General features: G+C 30.2%; 2 protein-coding genes and 1 long non-coding RNA gene across 8 annotated transcripts; 2 read left to right on the top strand and 1 right to left on the bottom strand.

Annotated features, from left to right (window-relative positions):
* Positions 1–87: 87 nt before the first annotated feature.
* On the bottom strand, positions 88–12,592 carry LOC123270660 (serine/threonine-protein phosphatase 6 regulatory ankyrin repeat subunit C). 6 transcript variants are annotated; one of them, XM_044736807.1, is made up of 12 exons: positions 12,069–12,592; positions 11,901–12,002; positions 11,039–11,140; positions 10,846–10,962; positions 10,422–10,622; positions 8,421–10,353; positions 8,183–8,358; positions 7,691–8,119; positions 6,620–7,628; positions 1,134–1,255; positions 926–1,074; positions 88–284 (listed from the first exon to the last, which is right to left on the bottom strand). In XM_044736807.1, exons 1-12 carry the CDS (start codon positions 12,438–12,440, stop codon positions 224–226), a joined length of 4,773 nt encoding a protein of 1,590 aa, XP_044592742.1. In that variant the 5' UTR covers positions 12,441–12,592; the 3' UTR covers positions 88–223. The 6 variants fall into 6 exon arrangements, with proteins under 6 accessions (XP_044592742.1, XP_044592745.1, XP_044592741.1 ...); XM_044736804.1 differs by lacking the exons at positions 88–284; positions 926–1,074; positions 1,134–1,255 and adding exons at positions 4,099–4,738; positions 4,802–5,069; positions 6,275–6,391; XM_044736810.1 differs by lacking the exons at positions 88–284; positions 926–1,074; positions 1,134–1,255 and adding exons at positions 1,831–2,415; positions 4,802–5,069.
* LOC123270666 lies at positions 1,098–13,151 on the top strand. The gene is made up of 4 exons (XR_006510662.1): positions 1,098–1,191; positions 12,586–12,766; positions 12,834–13,006; positions 13,095–13,151. It is a non-coding gene; the product is annotated as an uncharacterized LOC123270666 (long non-coding RNA).
* A 983-nt stretch (positions 13,152–14,134) lies between these two features.
* LOC123270664 (medium-chain acyl-CoA ligase ACSF2, mitochondrial) lies at positions 14,135–17,561 on the top strand. The gene is made up of 8 exons (XM_044736817.1): positions 14,135–14,235; positions 14,293–14,853; positions 15,293–15,476; positions 15,536–15,748; positions 15,807–15,941; positions 16,140–16,253; positions 16,320–16,556; positions 17,249–17,561. The coding sequence occupies exons 1-8, from the start codon at positions 14,210–14,212 to the stop codon at positions 17,540–17,542; spliced, it is 1,764 nt and encodes a 587-aa protein (XP_044592752.1). The 5' UTR covers positions 14,135–14,209; the 3' UTR covers positions 17,543–17,561.
* Positions 17,562–17,760: the final 199 nt, after the last annotated feature.

Raw genomic sequence — 17,760 nt, 5'->3', positions numbered from 1 at the left:
AAATCCAGAATATAATTTTACAAATATATATATATATATATATATATAGATATAATATTTAAGTGAGCAAATTTTTATTGTAATTATTCAATTAATAAATCACTTGAGGGTTTTTCAACAAGATCACCAAAGCGCATTTGATATTTTTTACTAACTAGCCGCCAATCAACAACGTCGTTGATACTCGGCATTTTTTTAACCGATTGTCGACTTCCAATTGGACTCATATGACCAGATAATGAAAGTGATTTCTTTTTTCTTCTCTGCTTGAAGCACAAAAAATTCTAGAAAGAAATAAAAAATCAAAATTTTATTAGATTAATTTTTCTTTTTTAACTTACACAACGTGTTTTTTTATCATCATGCATTGGACGGGATTTTTTGATGTATTGTTTTATGTACAGTCTAACAAAGTATTCAATCCAAGTTGAAAATAAATTAAATGGTGATGGAGCCGTTCGAGTTCTGGAATTAAATTTTAAAAAATAACTTTATATGAAAAAAAAAAAAAAAAAAAAAAAAAGATGATACTGGATATCATCCCAGATTATAATGAGTATAATCCAGCTATCACTCAGTATAATCCAGATTATAATGAATATAATCCAGATTATAATGAGTATAATCCAGATATCACTCAGTATAATTTAGATTTTTCTAGGTACTATTTAAAAATTTTTATTACCACATATCACTGAGCTAGTATAATCCAGATTACATTGAGTATAATCCAGATATCACTGAATTATAATCTGGGATAATATTCAGTATAATCTAATTTTTTCTATAAAAGCATTTATTTAATTTTTAATTAATAATTTTATGTGTGTTAGATAATAATAATAATAATAATAAAGCTGTGAGGTAATATAAAAGAAGCTCTTTAAAAACATATAATATAAAGTAATCGATATTAAATAGTTACCTATGCATGTTTCGAATAAGCTTACTCAATCCGTACTTCCATTCAATGTCACTTTGCGACTGGATATTCTGATATGTGTCACTCATCATTGCAATAAGTAAATTAATAAGTATTATTACGCTCACAAGCATGTACAGTGAAAATGATACCTGGAAATTAATAATTTTTAGTGATTAATAATTAAAAGAAAAAAAAATGGTAAAATTACCTTAAAGAGAAATATTGTCCAAGGTGGTTGTCGATTCCCGGCAAATATAAAATCATCGGTATCCTTTTGTCCAAAAATAGCAAAAAATAGATTTTCAGTTACCTCTATTGGATCGGCAAGTACTGTAAAACAGACAAATAATTATATTATAAAATAATATTGACAAAAAACAATTTTTATCAATATTTAAAAAGTAAATATTAACTACAACTATATTAACAAACAAAACAACATTCCAGACATAATACTAAAACCATCATTTCGGGCAAGGGATTAAAAAATGGGATGCATGCTCCTTTTTTGTTTGTTTGTTAAACTTTTTCTTGCAAGCATGGGGTATTTCTTAATATCTCCATACTAATTATTAATTAAATATATGGTATTTGTATGAATACAAAAAACATTATGTGCTCGCTAATAAAACACGCTTTTAGTACACAGCTAAATTACTAAAAAATACTACTACTCTCAATACAACAAAATTTATATATAATATATACATTATATATATATATATATGGTGGGACTAACCGCATATTACCATCTCTTGTAAGATGACATCATGGAGGAGATTAATTGACTGGTTAATTCCTTTGTATCTGTGAATTTATTTGGATAAACTTTATCTCTATTATTAATTTAGGTATTTTTATTAAAAAATAAACAAACAAATATATTTAACACACAATTTTATTACATTTTAATAAATATTGTCTAGGTAATTTTTTTTAGCAAACGTATTTTAATTATTAATTATTTTATCTTATGACTAACTTGATATCATTGAAGGTTTGATTAAAATTAATTAAATAAAAAAAAATAAATATAATTGAATTAAAGTAATTCAGTTGATGAAACAATTGTTTCTTCATTATTAACAACAGGTTCAGTAGCAGGAGCAGTAGAAGGCTCTTCCTTTATTTCTTCAATAGGCTTGTCAGCTTCATCGCCAAAAAGTTCCAAATATTTTCTTCTGACAATCTCCCAATCAACGACAGTGTCTATTCTCAAGGCATTGCTGAATGACAATTGGCTTCCAAGGGGACTTAAGTGTCCCACAGACATAGCAACACTGTCTTTGTGAGAAACTTGGGTCTTTTTAACTTTAGCGAGCCATTTAGCGCCCATTTTAGATCGCGGGGACATTTGACCCGTCCGGTGTAAGCCCATTAAGTGCACCAAAGACGGGCGTTGCTTTTTAACACCTCGCTTTTTCCATAATTTTATTAAATACAGCAACCAAGTTGTTATTAAGTTAAGTGGCGCTGGTGCTGTTGTTGTTCTGTTATAAATAATTTATTGATAATTGTAAAATTGTAATTAAATAAAAGGTTTCATGAGTTTTGATCCTTTGACAAAATATTCCAGACAGAATATCATAAATAATTTAATTTTTAATCAAATATTTCAACAAATATTCGTAACATGACTTTGCAAAAACTTGAAATATTCTTGTGCTCTTTTTATTATAGATTTTTTGTGATATTTAGTCTCGAGAATATTTTTTTTTTTTGAATATTTTGTCAAGAATATTTTTTTTTTAATATTTTATTTTGGAATATTTTTTTTTAATATTTTGTCAAGAATATCTTTTTTTTAATATTTTGTCAATAATATCGCGTTACTGATGCCATAAGGGCGTATAAAAAATTTTTTTCCGGGAATCGACGTAGTTATGTCTGAAACGCGTAGAAATGACAAAAAAAAATTTTTTTTTTAATTTGAAATTTTTTAGTACGCCCTTATGGCACCCAGGGTACGTACCTACCGGGAGCCATAAGGGCGTACCAAAAAAATTTTTTTTCGGGAAACAACTTATTTTTACTTGAAACGCGTAGGAATGACAAAAAAAAATTTTTTTTAAATTTGAAATTTTTTTTGGTACGCCCTTATATGGCCCCCCAGTGGGTACCTCCGGTGCCATAAGGGCGTACCAAAAAATTTCAAATTTGAAAAAAAATTTTTTTCGTTATTTCTACGCGTTTCAAGTAAAAATACGTTAATTCCCGAAAAAAAATTTTTTGGTACACCCTTATGGCTTCCGGTAGGTACTCTGGGTGCCATAAGGGCGTACCAAAATTTTTTTTGAATTTCTGCCCGTTTAAGGCACAACTACGTCGATTCCCGAAAAAAATTTTTTGGTACGCCCTTATGGCATTTGTAACGCGATATTTCATCAGGAATATTTTGTAAAGAATATTTTTTTTGAATATTTTATTAGGAATTTTTTGTTTTTGAATATTTTGCCGGGAATATTTTATTTAAAAATATTTTGTCGAGAATATTTAATTTTATAATATTTTATCAGAGAATCAATACGCCTGATACAAAATAAAATAATTAAGTACCTGTGCATATTTCTTATAAGTTTACTGAGACCATACTTCCATTCGATGTCCGATTGGGCTTGTATACGTTGATAAGTGTCACTCATCATAGCAATTAGCAGGTTTATCAAGACAACAACTGATACCAGCATATAAATACCAAATGCAAGTTTGAACAGCCCTGTTGTCCATCCTGGTTGTCCTAGCTGTCCCGGTACCGGGGGTTCTGGTCCTTTGTAAACTTTGAATTGTTCGTGTGTTGTCTGTCCAAATATTGCGAAGAAGAGTAACTCAACCGCCAGTATTGGATTCATCTTAACTGTAATACCCCAATTTATTTTTTTTTTCTTTTTTAACAATATTATTTAATTTTTTTTTTTATTAAATAAATTACTTAGGTAGCATGCACCGTGTTTATCATGCCAAATTCTTCACTACTTATAATTAATTAACTTCTTACTCATACTCTTAATAATTATTTTTATTAATTTGATCGTATAAGTGTCTTAAATTAATTAGAGATTAAAAACTAAGTACATTAAAAAATTATTGTTTTATCAATCATCACAAAGACTTGCATACATGCTCAGAATATTTATTTTCAATTTCGTATGCAATTTTTTTTACATAAAACTTACACAATTATTCTCCCTTTTATTTGCAGTTCCATTGATTTCTAATTAAAATCACTGACTACACAAATTATTTACAAATTTTTAAATAATTAATCAAGTTTTAAATTAGTTTATCTAATTTATAATCAGGATAATTTTGAGCTTGATAATTAAAAAAAATAAAAAATAAATTTAATAATTAGATGAAGTTGTTGGAGTTGAAGCGGCAGGATTATTATCATTATTATTATTATTATTATCATCGTTACTTGCATTATCATCATTATCTTGCTTATCAGAGTCTTTATCAGATTCACTACCGGTAATACTTTTGTATTTTTTACGAATTGCGTCCCAATCAACGACACTTTCAATTCTCAATGCAGTATTAAAGGATAATTGGCTTCCTAATGGACTTAAGTGTGCAACAGACAATTGTAGATTATTGTCCTTTGAGTGTACTTGCTGCACTTGGTCTTTTTTTATTTTTGATAACCATTTGGCACCCATTTTTGAACGCGGTGATAAACGTCCGGTGTTTTGTAAGCCCATTATGTGCACAATTGACGGACGTTTTTTTTTAACAATACGTTGTCTAAAAATTTTAATAAAATACACGATCCAGGTTGTTAATAGATTTAATGGTGACGGAGCCGTTGTTGTTCTGAAGCATAAAAAGAGAATAATTTTTTAAATTTATATTTAATATTATTTATGTTTTATATACCTGTGCATACTACGAATTAGTTTACTCAGCCCATACTTCCATTCAATATCTGACTGTGCTTGTATCCGTTGATAAGTGTTACTCATCATGGCAATAAGTAAATTTATTAAAACAACCACCGAGACGAGCATATAAATTCCAAATGTTACTTTAAAAAGATTTCCAGTCCATTCTGGCTGCGCAGTCTCCAGCTTAAGCTCGTCATGAGTAGTGTGTCCAAATACAGCAAAGAATAAAAATTCAAATGCCAGTATAGGAGTCATTTTTGCTGTAATACGAGTCAATTTTTCTTTTTTTTCTTTTTCATTATTATTAATCATATTTAATATAACAGTGGCTATAAGCAGACTCGCTATGCATTTAACAGATCATGCTCATGCGATGAATTATTTTTTTTATTTTTTGTTATTGATATATGGCCATGCTTTCGATATTTTCGTTGCTGCTGTTGTTGTTGTTGTTGTTGTTGTTGTTGAAACACACATAGCATATTTTTTATTGTTTATTATCAGGCATAAGTGGCTCCGTTTTTAAAAATTACTTTTTTCTATTGTATACAAACACTTATCAAACACTCATTGCACTTTTCATATACTTTAACATTGTTAATTATAAAAATGCACTCTTGCAAGGCGTAGAAAAGCGATAAGATAAAACGAGCAGGTGTAACTTGCGTTCCTTTGCCGATTATTTATTTATTATTTAATATCATTCCCTTTTTTTAAATTCATTTTTTGCATTCTCATTTACAATATCAAGATGCAGGCATTCACAATGCTCTTCTTTCACTTGTTGTTTTTTACAATACAATTTTTTTTTTTTTTTTTACTTTTCACAATTACCAGCCGCACGTGCATGTTACATCAAATTATTAAACGATTTATTTGCAATAGCGTTACCCGATTTTTATTGAATATGAATTTGCTTTAACTAATTTATAATTTAATTCTTTTATTAAAAAATTTAAAGTAAAACAAATTCATATTTATTTATTTATCTTCTCAGGTACGTGCAGCAAAAATCAATCACTGCTGCTCAATACATATATAACAATAATCGTGATTTTTTGGTGCATGCAATTTATATATATTTTATTATTATATATAAATTCTAATTAATCATTACACATTTGGTTTTTTTTTTTTTTTTTTTTTTTTTTTTTAATTACCAGGTAAATATGTAAAAAATAAAATAAACAATCCAAAACGTGCTGGCAAAATTATAAAAAGTCATTTTTCATATTTTTTATAAATTTATCTAATATTTTTGATTTATATATTTTAAAAAAATTCATCAGGCAGCATTTGATTAAGCAAAACACACGCGTACACGTTAATTTAAAAAATAAAACATTGCAATGCATTTTGCTTTTTTTGCGTATGCTGTTTTTCATAATTTTTTATACTTGTTTTACTACACATTTCTTTATTTACCGGTTTTTTGTTTGTTCTTTTTTGTGTAACTTAGACTTACTATTTCGGGATTCATCACCACAACACTCATTTTTAATCCTTTTACGCTGAGAACGTCGAAAGGGATATTCTGGTTGTTTAATTACCTCCACATCATAGTTGAACAATGAATCTATTTCTGTAATTTATCCTATTATCTAACTAAACTATTTTCTAATTCTAATATCTTTGTGCTTAAAATAATCTATCAGTGATTAAAAATAAGTATTATTAAAAAAAAAAAATTTTGATTATCATCAATTAGTTTTACCCTATAAAATAATCCTAAAAATAGTAGTTGATAATTATTAACAAGAAAATTATATATCAATATTGATGTAAAAAATAGAAAAAAAAAAAAACTTACCATCTGAAAAAGCATTCCGTTTAGTTCTTGCTTGAGGACCATTGACAAATGCCTGATTGAGGGCAACAAAGTGCATTGAAAATCCAAAGACAAATATCGCGAGTACTGCCAAAAATCTTGCTAAATCCTTCATTAGATTCCCAATAATAATGGCCCAGGGTCCAAAAAGATGATGAAATGATAAAAAATCCAATATTTGTACACAAGCCAGTAAAAAACTCAACGCAAATAATTGATTGCGTAGATACAATAGTGTTGGCCAATAGTATTTATCAACAATAGTCCATGCTGCTAGATGCAAACCAACACCAGTTATACTAAACAGCAATACTGCTAATTTAATCCAACCTAAACCACTTTTGTCACTCGGGTTTGTTAATTCAAATAATAATAAACCGGATAACATAACTAACAAACACCACTCGTATGAGTAAGGCAGTAAATTTGACCTCATAACAACAAACGGCGGAATTATACCCACTAATAAAAGTAACACCATCAAATATACGTGTGACGTTAAGTATGACATGAATTTAATAATTGGTACATTGTTGTATTTATGCCCCAACGGTAAAGCGAATACTATCCAAACTGGTGGACAAATTAGAAATGTTATAAATAAAAGAATTGTACGAAATGCACTCCATGTTAATGGTCCACGCCACAATTCTTGCAAGTAACGTTGCACTACTGTATGGGCAATAACTTCCTTTTGTTCATTTTCTATTAAAACATCTAAAAACTCAACATTACGACGGTCCATTGATGTTAAAATACGACCAGCTGAATCAGCACCGGCTGCTAATGCCAATAATTCAGTGGCCATACTTTCGCACTGTTTTCCAGCAGCTATCAAATCTTTGGCTCGTTCTTTTTCTTTTTCCGATAATTTCATATAAATGTTTGATAATTTAGCAGCTGTATCCACTGGAGCTGGTGATACAAGAACAAATTCCTCAATTGGTTTATTATTGTGACTTTTACTGCACACCATCATGTTGTAGACAAACTAAAAAATTAATATTATTATAATATTTAATAAATTATTATAATAATTAAAATTATTACTACCCTTCGATCTTCCATCAATGCATATGTATCGTGTTCCTTTTCCATTAAATATTTTAATACGTCATTGTGACCCTCAGAAGCGGCAAACCAAATAGGTGCACTTCCAAGATTCGTTTCAGTCTTTGGTGAAGCACCACTTTCAACTAATAATCTAACAACATCTAAATGACCTGCCCTTGCAGCACAATGCAACGGCGTCCATCCATTTTTGTCAGTAGCATTAATCTCAGCGCCTTGACCCAACAATACTTCAACCATTTGATAATGTCCGTGATTAGCAGCAATGTGCAATCCTGTTTTTCCATAACGATCTGCTTTGTGAAGTAATTCAGCTGATCTACTTAATAATAGACCAACAACTGTTATGTGGCCGCCAAAGCACGCTAAATGAAGTGGGTTGTAACCATTTTCGGTAGTAGCTGCTTCTACCTGTTGTTGTTATTATTATTATTTAATATAATTATTTTAAACAATTTATTTAGTATTACTTACCTGAACTCCAGCTGAATTAAGCAGTAATCTAACGACATTTTCATTTCCTGAATAAGCCGCCAAGTGAAGTGGTGTCATTCCAGATTCACTTCCTAGTTCACCAACTAATGAACCTCCGGTTGGTGGATCAGATTTAACTGTTCCCGGTATATGAGTAAGCAATTCTCGTACAGTATCTATAAAAAACATTATTTTTATTGCAATAATCCAGATAATGATAATGAATAAAATAATTTACCAGCTTGACCAAAGTAAGCAGCAACATGTAAAGCAGTAACGCCTAATTTTTTACTGGATACTCTTAATGTTTGAGAAGTTCTCATTACTTCCAATACTTGTCCATGGCCATGTTGAGCTGCTAAATGTACAGCTGTAAAACCAGCACGATTTTCATCAATACAAGATGCACCAGCACGTACTAATGCTTTAACAACTTCAGCATGACCACCCTCGGCGGCCAATTGCAATGGAGTCGCTTCAGTTAATTTATTTCTAGCAGATATAACACCCTGACGATCAAATTTCATTAATTCTTCAATGACTCTAACACTGCCTTGCATTGCCGCAATATGAGCGCAAGTATTACCGTCTTTTGTACAAGCCATAACAAGACTTGGATGGCTTTGTAAAAATAATTGAACAACTTGCGCATAATTATTCATAGCAGCAGCATGGATTGGTTTTTGTCCTTGATCATCAGTAGCGTCAATACTAGCACCAAGATCTAATAATAATTGGCATACTTCAAGTTGTCCAGAGCCAGCAGCTAAATGAAGTGGCGTTTGTTTTCTCAGTGTTAATACATCAATAGCAGCACTGTGATCTTGGATTAAAAATCTAACAAGATGTGTGTAACCATTCATAGCAGCTAAATGCAATGCTGTACGTCCAACACGTGATTTAGAGTTGATGAATGCCTTGCTGGCTAGCAGAGCGTCGCAGACTTGGAGATAACCATGCTCAGCGGCCAGGTGTAGCGCTGATCTACCCTCAAGATCAAATACGTCAACCCGGGCATGATTCGCTAATAATGTTGTTACCAATTCCATATGTCCACGATGAGCAGCTATCAGCAGCGGCGTCCAACCAACAGCACTTTGTTTATTTAGTGCTTTTTGTACATCCGTTGATGACATATGATTTATCATTTCTGTTAATGCTTGATTATTACCAGCCAATGCACAATAATGGAATGCCGTTTCTTGATTTTGTTTTGTTTGTAATGATACATCAGCACCATTTTCTAATAAACTACGTACAACAGCACGATCATCACCCAATTCAATAACTTCTGTTGGTTCTATTTGTCCAGCATAGTGAAGTGGACTAGCACCATCATTATTAACAGTATTAACATAATTAGTTGCTACGTCACGGCCCTTTTTTTCTTTAACAAATTCTATTAAATATGATGCTACTGCTGAACGACAATCACGACACGCTAGATGTAATGGTGTTTCACCATTTTTAGATTTATACATTGGATCACCACCATCTTCTAGTAATAATTTAAGGGTTGTTAAATTACCATATTTAGCAGCAACATGTACCGGTGTTTGTCCATCATCGGTTGTTAAATTAGGACCAGCACCACTTTTAAGAAGCATCAATGCACATCTATCACCATCTAATACCCTAGCAGCAATATGCAGTGGTGTTTCATGAAGTTTACCACCACGTACATGCACTTCAGCACCATAACCAAGTAATGTTTCAACTACTGAAGGTTTAGCACTTTCAACAGCAATATGAAGTGCTGTATAATTGTCATTTGTTGTTGCATCAACTTTTTCTCCACGTTGCAATAGTGTACTTATAATACCAACGTGTCCATAACGTGCTGCTGTATGAATAGAACGTGCACCACGTTTATTTGGCATATGAAGATAAACTCCCTTTTTAAATAACATATTGGCACATTCTGAATGACCATTTAATGATGCGATATGCATTAATGTTGATCCATCTTTGGTACGTTCAAATATACTGGCTCGAAATTTTTCAGCCAATAAATCAATTATTGATGCGTGACCATTCTCAGCAGCCAAGTGCATTGGTGTACGATCTTGATGATCTGCTATTGACGCTGATGCTCGTACACCGTAAAAATATTTAACCAAAGTTTCATCACCTTCAGCGCTTGCTATGTGTAAAGGCGTTTGTCCATCCCCCTAAACAATTTATTTTAATTATTATTACTATTTTAATAAAAATTTTGTTTAGTAATAATATTAATTACATTTTGCATGTCAACTTGGGCTCCATAATCAACAAGTATTCGGACCATATCAACATCACGACGACGAGCAGCAAGATGTAATGCTGTATCTCCAGCCGGTGTTGTTGCCCGTAATTGTTCTGGTGCTTGCTGGGCTAATAATTCACGGCACATTGATTGATTTCCAGCTTCAACAGCCAGCAGTAATGGAATTTTTCCTTTCTATTTATTATCATCATCATCATCATCATAAATGCAATAAAAACAATTATTTGTATGTTATTTGTATATGGAAATGATACAAAAAGAATAAGAAAACAGAACGGTAGTACCAGGCAGCGATACATCGAGTCTTGTCACGCAAACAATTTATAACGACTCTTGATATCAATGCGAGACATACATACAGTGGCATAATAACTTTAATTGTCTATAAAATACTTACACCATCAATACTCAGACGTATTTCTCGTCCAGCAGCATTTAAAAGGGCTCGTAGTATTGATGTTGCTGTACCTGTTTGTCGCGATGCCACAAGATGAACAGCAGTTTGTTGTCGTGGCTGTTTATTTTTAAAAAAAAAAAAAAAGATAAATATAAAATTTTACAATTAAATTGTACTTATTTTTTAGACTTACACCACCAGTTGAATAAGGATCAACCCCTTTTTTAGATAACAATAATTTAACAACATCTTCACGGGAATACATTGCTGATATTTGAAGTGCATTGTAGTTATCCTTAAAAAAAATAATAAAACAGCATTTCAATAAGGTAATTAGACTGTAAATAGATTTATGCCTCGCCCTTTTATTACTTAAATTATTGGCGTTTAAAAGCTTGGCCCCAATCACGGTTGAGTTTATTAACTCAATGCAATTTAAATATTATTACTTGATTATTGATGCACGGGGAGTGGTTTTTACTGATCGATAATGCTTCCAGATATTCATGTATAAATTTCTAGCATCTGACACCTGACACAAGTCTTTCATAAGAATTTATTAATGGGAAAGAAAAATCGTGGGACAATTTGGTGAGTCAATTATAATTATTTAAACGAAAGAAAAAAAAATTCTTAGTCACGATCCAAGCTTACAATTTTAATGAAATCACATCGGCTATTCCGAAGTGTATGTAGTGTTAATGTTAAGGACTGCGTGGAACGGTGGGGTCTTATTGCGACTGTTATCTTAATCATGGATCGTAATACTTTTTTTTGTTCTACTGACTTCAGGTGACCTACTTTTAATCTTTATGCTCTCAACTTAGCTCATTTATTTTTTTATAACACCTTGGCCTTGGCCCTTTCTGTCTACTATATATTCTTAAGGTACATGCACATATAATATAAATTCATTTTTACGTATTGTAAATTTACATAATTAGTCAATTTTTATTTTTTTAATTTATAGACTTGCGTGATTTTACCGGTGCAGTTAAAAATAATTTTTTTGAATCTAATCTAAATATTTTAGTAAGAAAAAAATAATTAATTACATTATTTCGAGCGCCAACCTCAGCACCAAGTTCTATCATACGGTCAAGAAAAGCTGTACGGTTATCCTTAACAGCATACATGAGAGGTGTCATACCAGTTGTCTAAAAATTTATAAATTATAAGACAGTAATAAAAATTATTATTATTGTAATTGTAATAAAACAAACCGGATCCATAAGACCGGCAAGCGGTGCAGGGTTGCCTTCATCTCCAGCACTTTGTACCGCTTTTTCCAGAGTCTTAAGAAGCTGATCAACGGGCGCCCATTCACCTCTACTGGCAAGTGCAAGTAATCTTTGTGCACCTTCACGTGCAGTAGCACCAGCAGAACCAGGTTTGCTACCAGGCTGTGATGGTTCTGCACTTGGTAATCCATTATTACCAGTTCCTGATCCTGATCCACCAGTTTCATCTTTATTATTTGAACTATCTTCTTTACTTGACAATGCATTTTTCTTATCATCTTTACTGGTAGCAGTACCACCACTTCCACCACCACCAACAGCACTAACTCCTGTTTTTTTACTATTACTACTCATATTGCCAAATTATCAAACTTTTTATCTTATTTTTTTTAAACTTTGTTTTTCTATTATTGTCACCATGTTTTATCATTTTTCATTAATTAAACAAAACTTTAATAATTTCTTTATAAAAAATTATTATATATGATGTGTAAAAAAGAAGGTGCACACAGTACAAACACTCGAATGAATCTAAAGAAAGGTTTAAGAACAAACCTGTACACAAACTACCCGACAAAACAGGGCTGGTTGAATTTACCAATCAGAGTCTTGCTGCTCAATTTCGTTAAGCTAGTACTGGAGCAACCACCACCACCACTTCAAATAAAAATGGTAGTAATGTATGTTGCTTTTGTTAGATGTGTGTGTGTTTGTAAAATATAAAGACAGAATTTGAATTAGTAGTAGTTTTCAGGCACGATTCAAGACACATGGACAAGTGGGTGGTTGAAGAAGGAGTTTAAGAACCAGGGTGGTGTACCAGTCAGCTTTGCCGACACGCGACTTCCGGCTACTGAACTACCAGGCACGCTACTATATACGCTGTGTAAAATAATGCTTTTCTAACTATAATAATAAAGGTAAAACGAACTCAATCTGTTATATCTAATCTTATTTTTTATAAACCTTGATTTTCTTTTTATTCTTTTTAATTTGTTTTATATTCAGTTTTCCAATAATTATGCAGTAATTCAGTAAAACTTTGTAAATAATATTGTGAAGAATCAATGACAACAATTTTATCTTTATTATAACATTATTAATTATTTTGTTATGTTATCTTATTATCGACAATTTAATTAATTAATATTTTTACAAATTTAACTCATTAATATTTAATCGTTGCCATAGTAATGGTTGCTATGGTAAATATTGTCATGGTAACCATTGATATGGGAGCCGTTGCTATGGTAATCGTTACCATAGCAACGGTTACTATGAAAATGGCTACCATAGTAACCGTTGCTATGATAAATGTTGCCATAACAACCGTTGCTATGGTAAAACTATTGCCTAAATCATCACCATAGCAACAAAAAGCAACAACAATGAAAACGCCACAACTTTTTAATAAAGGATTCTATTAATTAATACTATATTTATTATATTATATTAATTTGTATGTACTCATTATGTACTTGATTATGATGGTCCTTAGGGAGCACTAGGATCAAAATTAAATAAATAAATAAATAAATAATTCAATATCATGAATTAAAAAACCCCAATAACAATATTTAATATATTATTTAAATTATTATTGTAAACAAAAAAAAAAGAGATTATAAATATATTACAAGGTCTTCAAGTTCATTCATTATCTCGTTGAAATTATATAAATGTTATAGAGAATTTTCATCCGCATTGCAGTATTAATTATATATACCAATTGTCTAATATTGTCTCTATTACCGTTTATACACTGCAGAAATAAATCACTAGAGCTTTCACTTGGAGTTATTTATTTATTCAACGATTCGTCAACAAAAAGGCATTGAATCTCTCCTGCAATAAATACTTATATTACGTCTTAATAGTTGACGCTCACCGACTTATTGCCTTGAACTCACAATCTTTTATTTATTTACATAACGTTTAAAAAAAAAGTCAACCTCGTTTGCTACATATGTAAAAAAATAAATAAGATTATCATATTGTTGATTATTATTATCATTAAAAGTCATAACGTACTACTTGACAATGATATAATCATCTCTAACAAGTCTTAGTCTCAGTCTTACGCTAACTTTACATCAACATTTATTTTAATAATTTAAATAAAAATGTTTCTTGTAAAAAAAAATCTAAGGTAATTTTATTATAATTACAATTTTTTTTTCTCTAATAATTGAATTTATTTTTCAAGTTGTAAAAATTTTGAAAGTTTATTAAAACACAATAGACTAATTAAAAAAAAAGGAGTAAAGTTAAACAGTACAGCTGCATACAATGATCCAAATTTATCGTATCGTTCAAATCCTGGAAAGGAGCCAATTATTGACACGACAGTTGGTAAATTATTTGAGCAAGTATCAAAAGAATTTCCAAACCGCGAATGTGTTGTTTCTGTTGAACAAGATAATACTCGTTTAACATATTCTGAAGTACTTCAAAGGGCTGATAAATTAGCAGCAGGTCTTAAAAAATTAAATATTAAATATGGTGACCGTGTAGGAGTATGGGGTCCTAATCATTATCAATGGTTAATTTCATTTATTGGAATTGCGCGAGCTGGTTGTATAATGGTCGGTATTAATCTTGCTTATCAACAAAATGAACTGAATTATTCTTTAAATAAAGTTCAAGTTAACACTGTTATTGCTCCGCAAAAATTTCGGAGCCAGGATTATGGCAAAATGTTGGTTAAAGCTAAAAATGATTGTCCTTCTTTGAAAAATATTATTTTGTGGACGGACGAAGCGATTCCGTAAGTAAATTTTATAATTATTAAATATATAATCCTTTATTAAAAAGTTGATGTGACGTTTTCATTGTTGTCGCTTTTCGTTGCTATGGTGACCATTTTGGCAATTACAATGGCAATAGTTACCATAGCAACGGTTACTATGGCAACGGTTATCATAGCAACGGTTACTATGGCAACAGTTACCATAGCAACGATTACCATGGTAACGATTACTATGGCAACATTTATCATGGCAACGGTTAAATTGAATATATAAATGAGTAAAATTTGTAAAAATAATGATTAATTAAATTGGCGATAATAAACATTTTGACAGAAGCGCGTTCGATTTTCTAGTTATTTAAATTTTATAATTATTAAAATTCTTATTTATTTATTTATTTTATTTTTTTTTTTTTTTTTTTAAATAAATAAATAAAATTATTTATTTATTTTGCAGAGGAACTTATAGATTTTCAGACGTTGAATCTCTTGCTAGTAAAATTGAAGTTGAAGAAATAGCAGCAACTCAAAATGAAATCTCACCTTACGATGGTTGTAACATACAATTTACTTCGGGTACCACTGGGTTTCCAAAAGCGTCTTTAATATCACACAAATCATTTGTTAATAATGGCCGTATGGTAAATTATTAATAAATAAAAAATGTTTAAGTAATATTAATAAGTATATATTTTTTTAGACCGTATACAGATCAGAGCTGATGAATTATCACCACAAAGCTTGTTTAAATGTCCCATTTTTCCACGCATTTGGTATGATATACGGATGTATGGCTGCTTTTAATGCTGGTATGACTTTAGTACTTGAATCTCCGACTTTTAATCCCAAAAAATCAATAGAAACAATTGTTAAAGAAAAGTGTACTCTTGCTTATGGTACTCCGACAATGTGGGTGAGATTCATAAATTAATTTATTTTTTTCAAAATAATTATCATTTTTCATTAATTAGGTAAACATGTTGGACATGCAGGATCGATTAAAAGCTCCAATCTCGTCATTGCATTTAACAGCAACTGGAGGGGCAATAACTTCACCTGAATTGATGAAAAAAATACGAAATACATTCAAAGTTGAAAAGCCATCGGTAAGATTTATAATTTTAATTGTATGGATGTAATTTGAATACCAGGTCAATGACTTAAACTTTGTCATTGTTATCTATGCACATATCTTTGAAAAGGGCGGGAATTTATGTGCATAAATTTCCTACATTTCGAGATAAATATTCACACTAATTTGTATATTGGATCAATAGTTTGGTGTTTATTAATTTATTTTTAAGATTGTTTATGGGCTCACGGAAAATACTGCTATTGTTTTTCATTCTGTACCTGGTGATCCACCTGAATTAAATGATTACACTGTAGGATATCTTCATGATCATCTTGAAGCAATGGTTATTATTTTATTAATTAATTAAATAAGCTGTTGAATTTATTATTCAAGAAAAAAAAAAATTTAGGTTGTAGATGATAATGGATCCCCAGTTACTATTGGAAAACCAGGAGAGTTATGGACTCGGGGTTATTCTACAATGATTGGATATTGGAATGATAAAGAGAATACTTCAAAAACAATAACTGATGATGGTTGGTTGAAAACTGGTGATAAATTTATACTACATTCTAATGGATATGGGGAAGTTATTGGAAGACTAAAGGATATGATTATTCGTGGAGGGGAAAATATTTTTCCTAAAGTAAGTTTTAATCTATATTATTGAGATATTATGGCCCTGTATTTTGTGAACTATTGACATTTTTAAAGAAATAAGCTCACCTTGATACTATACCCATTGAGACCTTTCATTTGAGTACCCACATCAATTTTTTATATATTTCATATATTTATATATATATATATATATATATGTATATATGAAAAATATATCAAAAATGCATGTAGGTACTCAAATGAAAGCTCTTGATGAGTGTAACATCGGAATGAGCTTATATCTTAAAAAACATCAATAGTTAAGAAAGTACAGGGCATTTTAATAAATATCTTGTAAACTATTGACATTTTTAAAGATATAACCTCATTTTGACATTACACTCATCGAGACCTTTCATTTAAGTACCCACATCAATTTTTCATATATTTATATATATTATATATATGTATATATGAAAAATATATCAAAAATGCATGTGGGTACTCAAATGAAAGCTCTTGATGAGTATAACATCAGGATGAGCTTATATCTTCAAAATATATGTTATATATATGTATATATGATAAATATATAAAAAATGCATGTGGGTACTCAAATGAAAGCTCTTGATAAGTGTAACATCAAAATGAGCTTATATCTTTAAAAATGTCAATAGTTAAGAAAGTATAGTGCAATTTAACAAAATTCATTATTTAATAAAACAAATTTATACTTAGGAAATTGAAGGATTTTTAGAAACACACAGTGATGTGTTAGAAGCACAAGTATTTGGTGTACATGATGATGTTTATGGCGAAGAAATTTGTGCGTGTATTCGTTTGAAAGACAGTAAAACAAAAATAACTGGTGATGACATTAAAAAATTTGCCAAAGGAATAATATCTCATTTTAAAATCCCGCGTTATATTGAATTTGTTGAGGAATTCCCTAAAACAACCAGCGGAAAAATTCAAAAGTTTAAATTGAAACAATTAATGGAATCTAATGGACGTATTCCTGTATCTAAATAAAAAATTTTTATACATTGTATTTTGTATTCATTTTCTTTATTAAATAACACAAAGACGATAATGAAAAATACGTTAAAAAATATAAAACAATAGTTATACAATAAAGACTTTTTTTAATCTAATAATAATTATAATATTTATGAATGAAGATGATATAAATATTTTATTATTATTTAGATTTAGATTTGAGTGATGTTAGTTTTAATTAGTGGACTAAT

Source organism: Cotesia glomerata, linkage group LG8, assembly GCF_020080835.1.
Source record: "Cotesia glomerata isolate CgM1 linkage group LG8, MPM_Cglom_v2.3, whole genome shotgun sequence".
In the NCBI taxonomy this organism is placed as follows: domain Eukaryota; kingdom Metazoa; phylum Arthropoda; class Insecta; order Hymenoptera; family Braconidae; genus Cotesia; species Cotesia glomerata.
Note: the sequence above shows the minus strand (reverse complement) of the source record. Positions and strands in the feature narration are given on the sequence as shown.

What these genes read in the sequence shown, in the direction of transcription:
- LOC123270664 (XM_044736817.1), top strand. Translation starts at nt 14,210, where the DNA reads ATGTTTCTTGTAAAAAAAAATCTAAG. An exon ending in ATGGTACTCCGACAATGTGG is followed by an intron (nt 15,749 to 15,806) that starts GTGAGATTCATA and finishes TTCATTAATTAG; the next exon opens with GTAAACATGTTGGACATGCA. An exon ending in ATGATCATCTTGAAGCAATG is followed by an intron (nt 16,254 to 16,319) that starts GTTATTATTTTA and finishes AAAAAAATTTAG; the next exon opens with GTTGTAGATGATAATGGATC.
- LOC123270660 (XM_044736804.1), bottom strand. Translation starts at nt 12,440, where the DNA reads ATGAGTAGTAATAGTAAAAAAACAGGAGTTAGTGCTGTTGGTGGTGGT. An exon ending in TGCTTACTTTGGTCAAGCTG is followed by an intron (nt 8,359 to 8,420) that starts GTAAATTATTTT and finishes TGTTTTTTATAG; the next exon opens with ATACTGTACGAGAATTGCTT. An exon ending in TGGTGATGAATCCCGAAATA is followed by an intron (nt 5,070 to 6,274) that starts GTAAGTCTAAGT and finishes CTCGTATTACAG; the next exon opens with CAAAAATGACTCCTATACTG.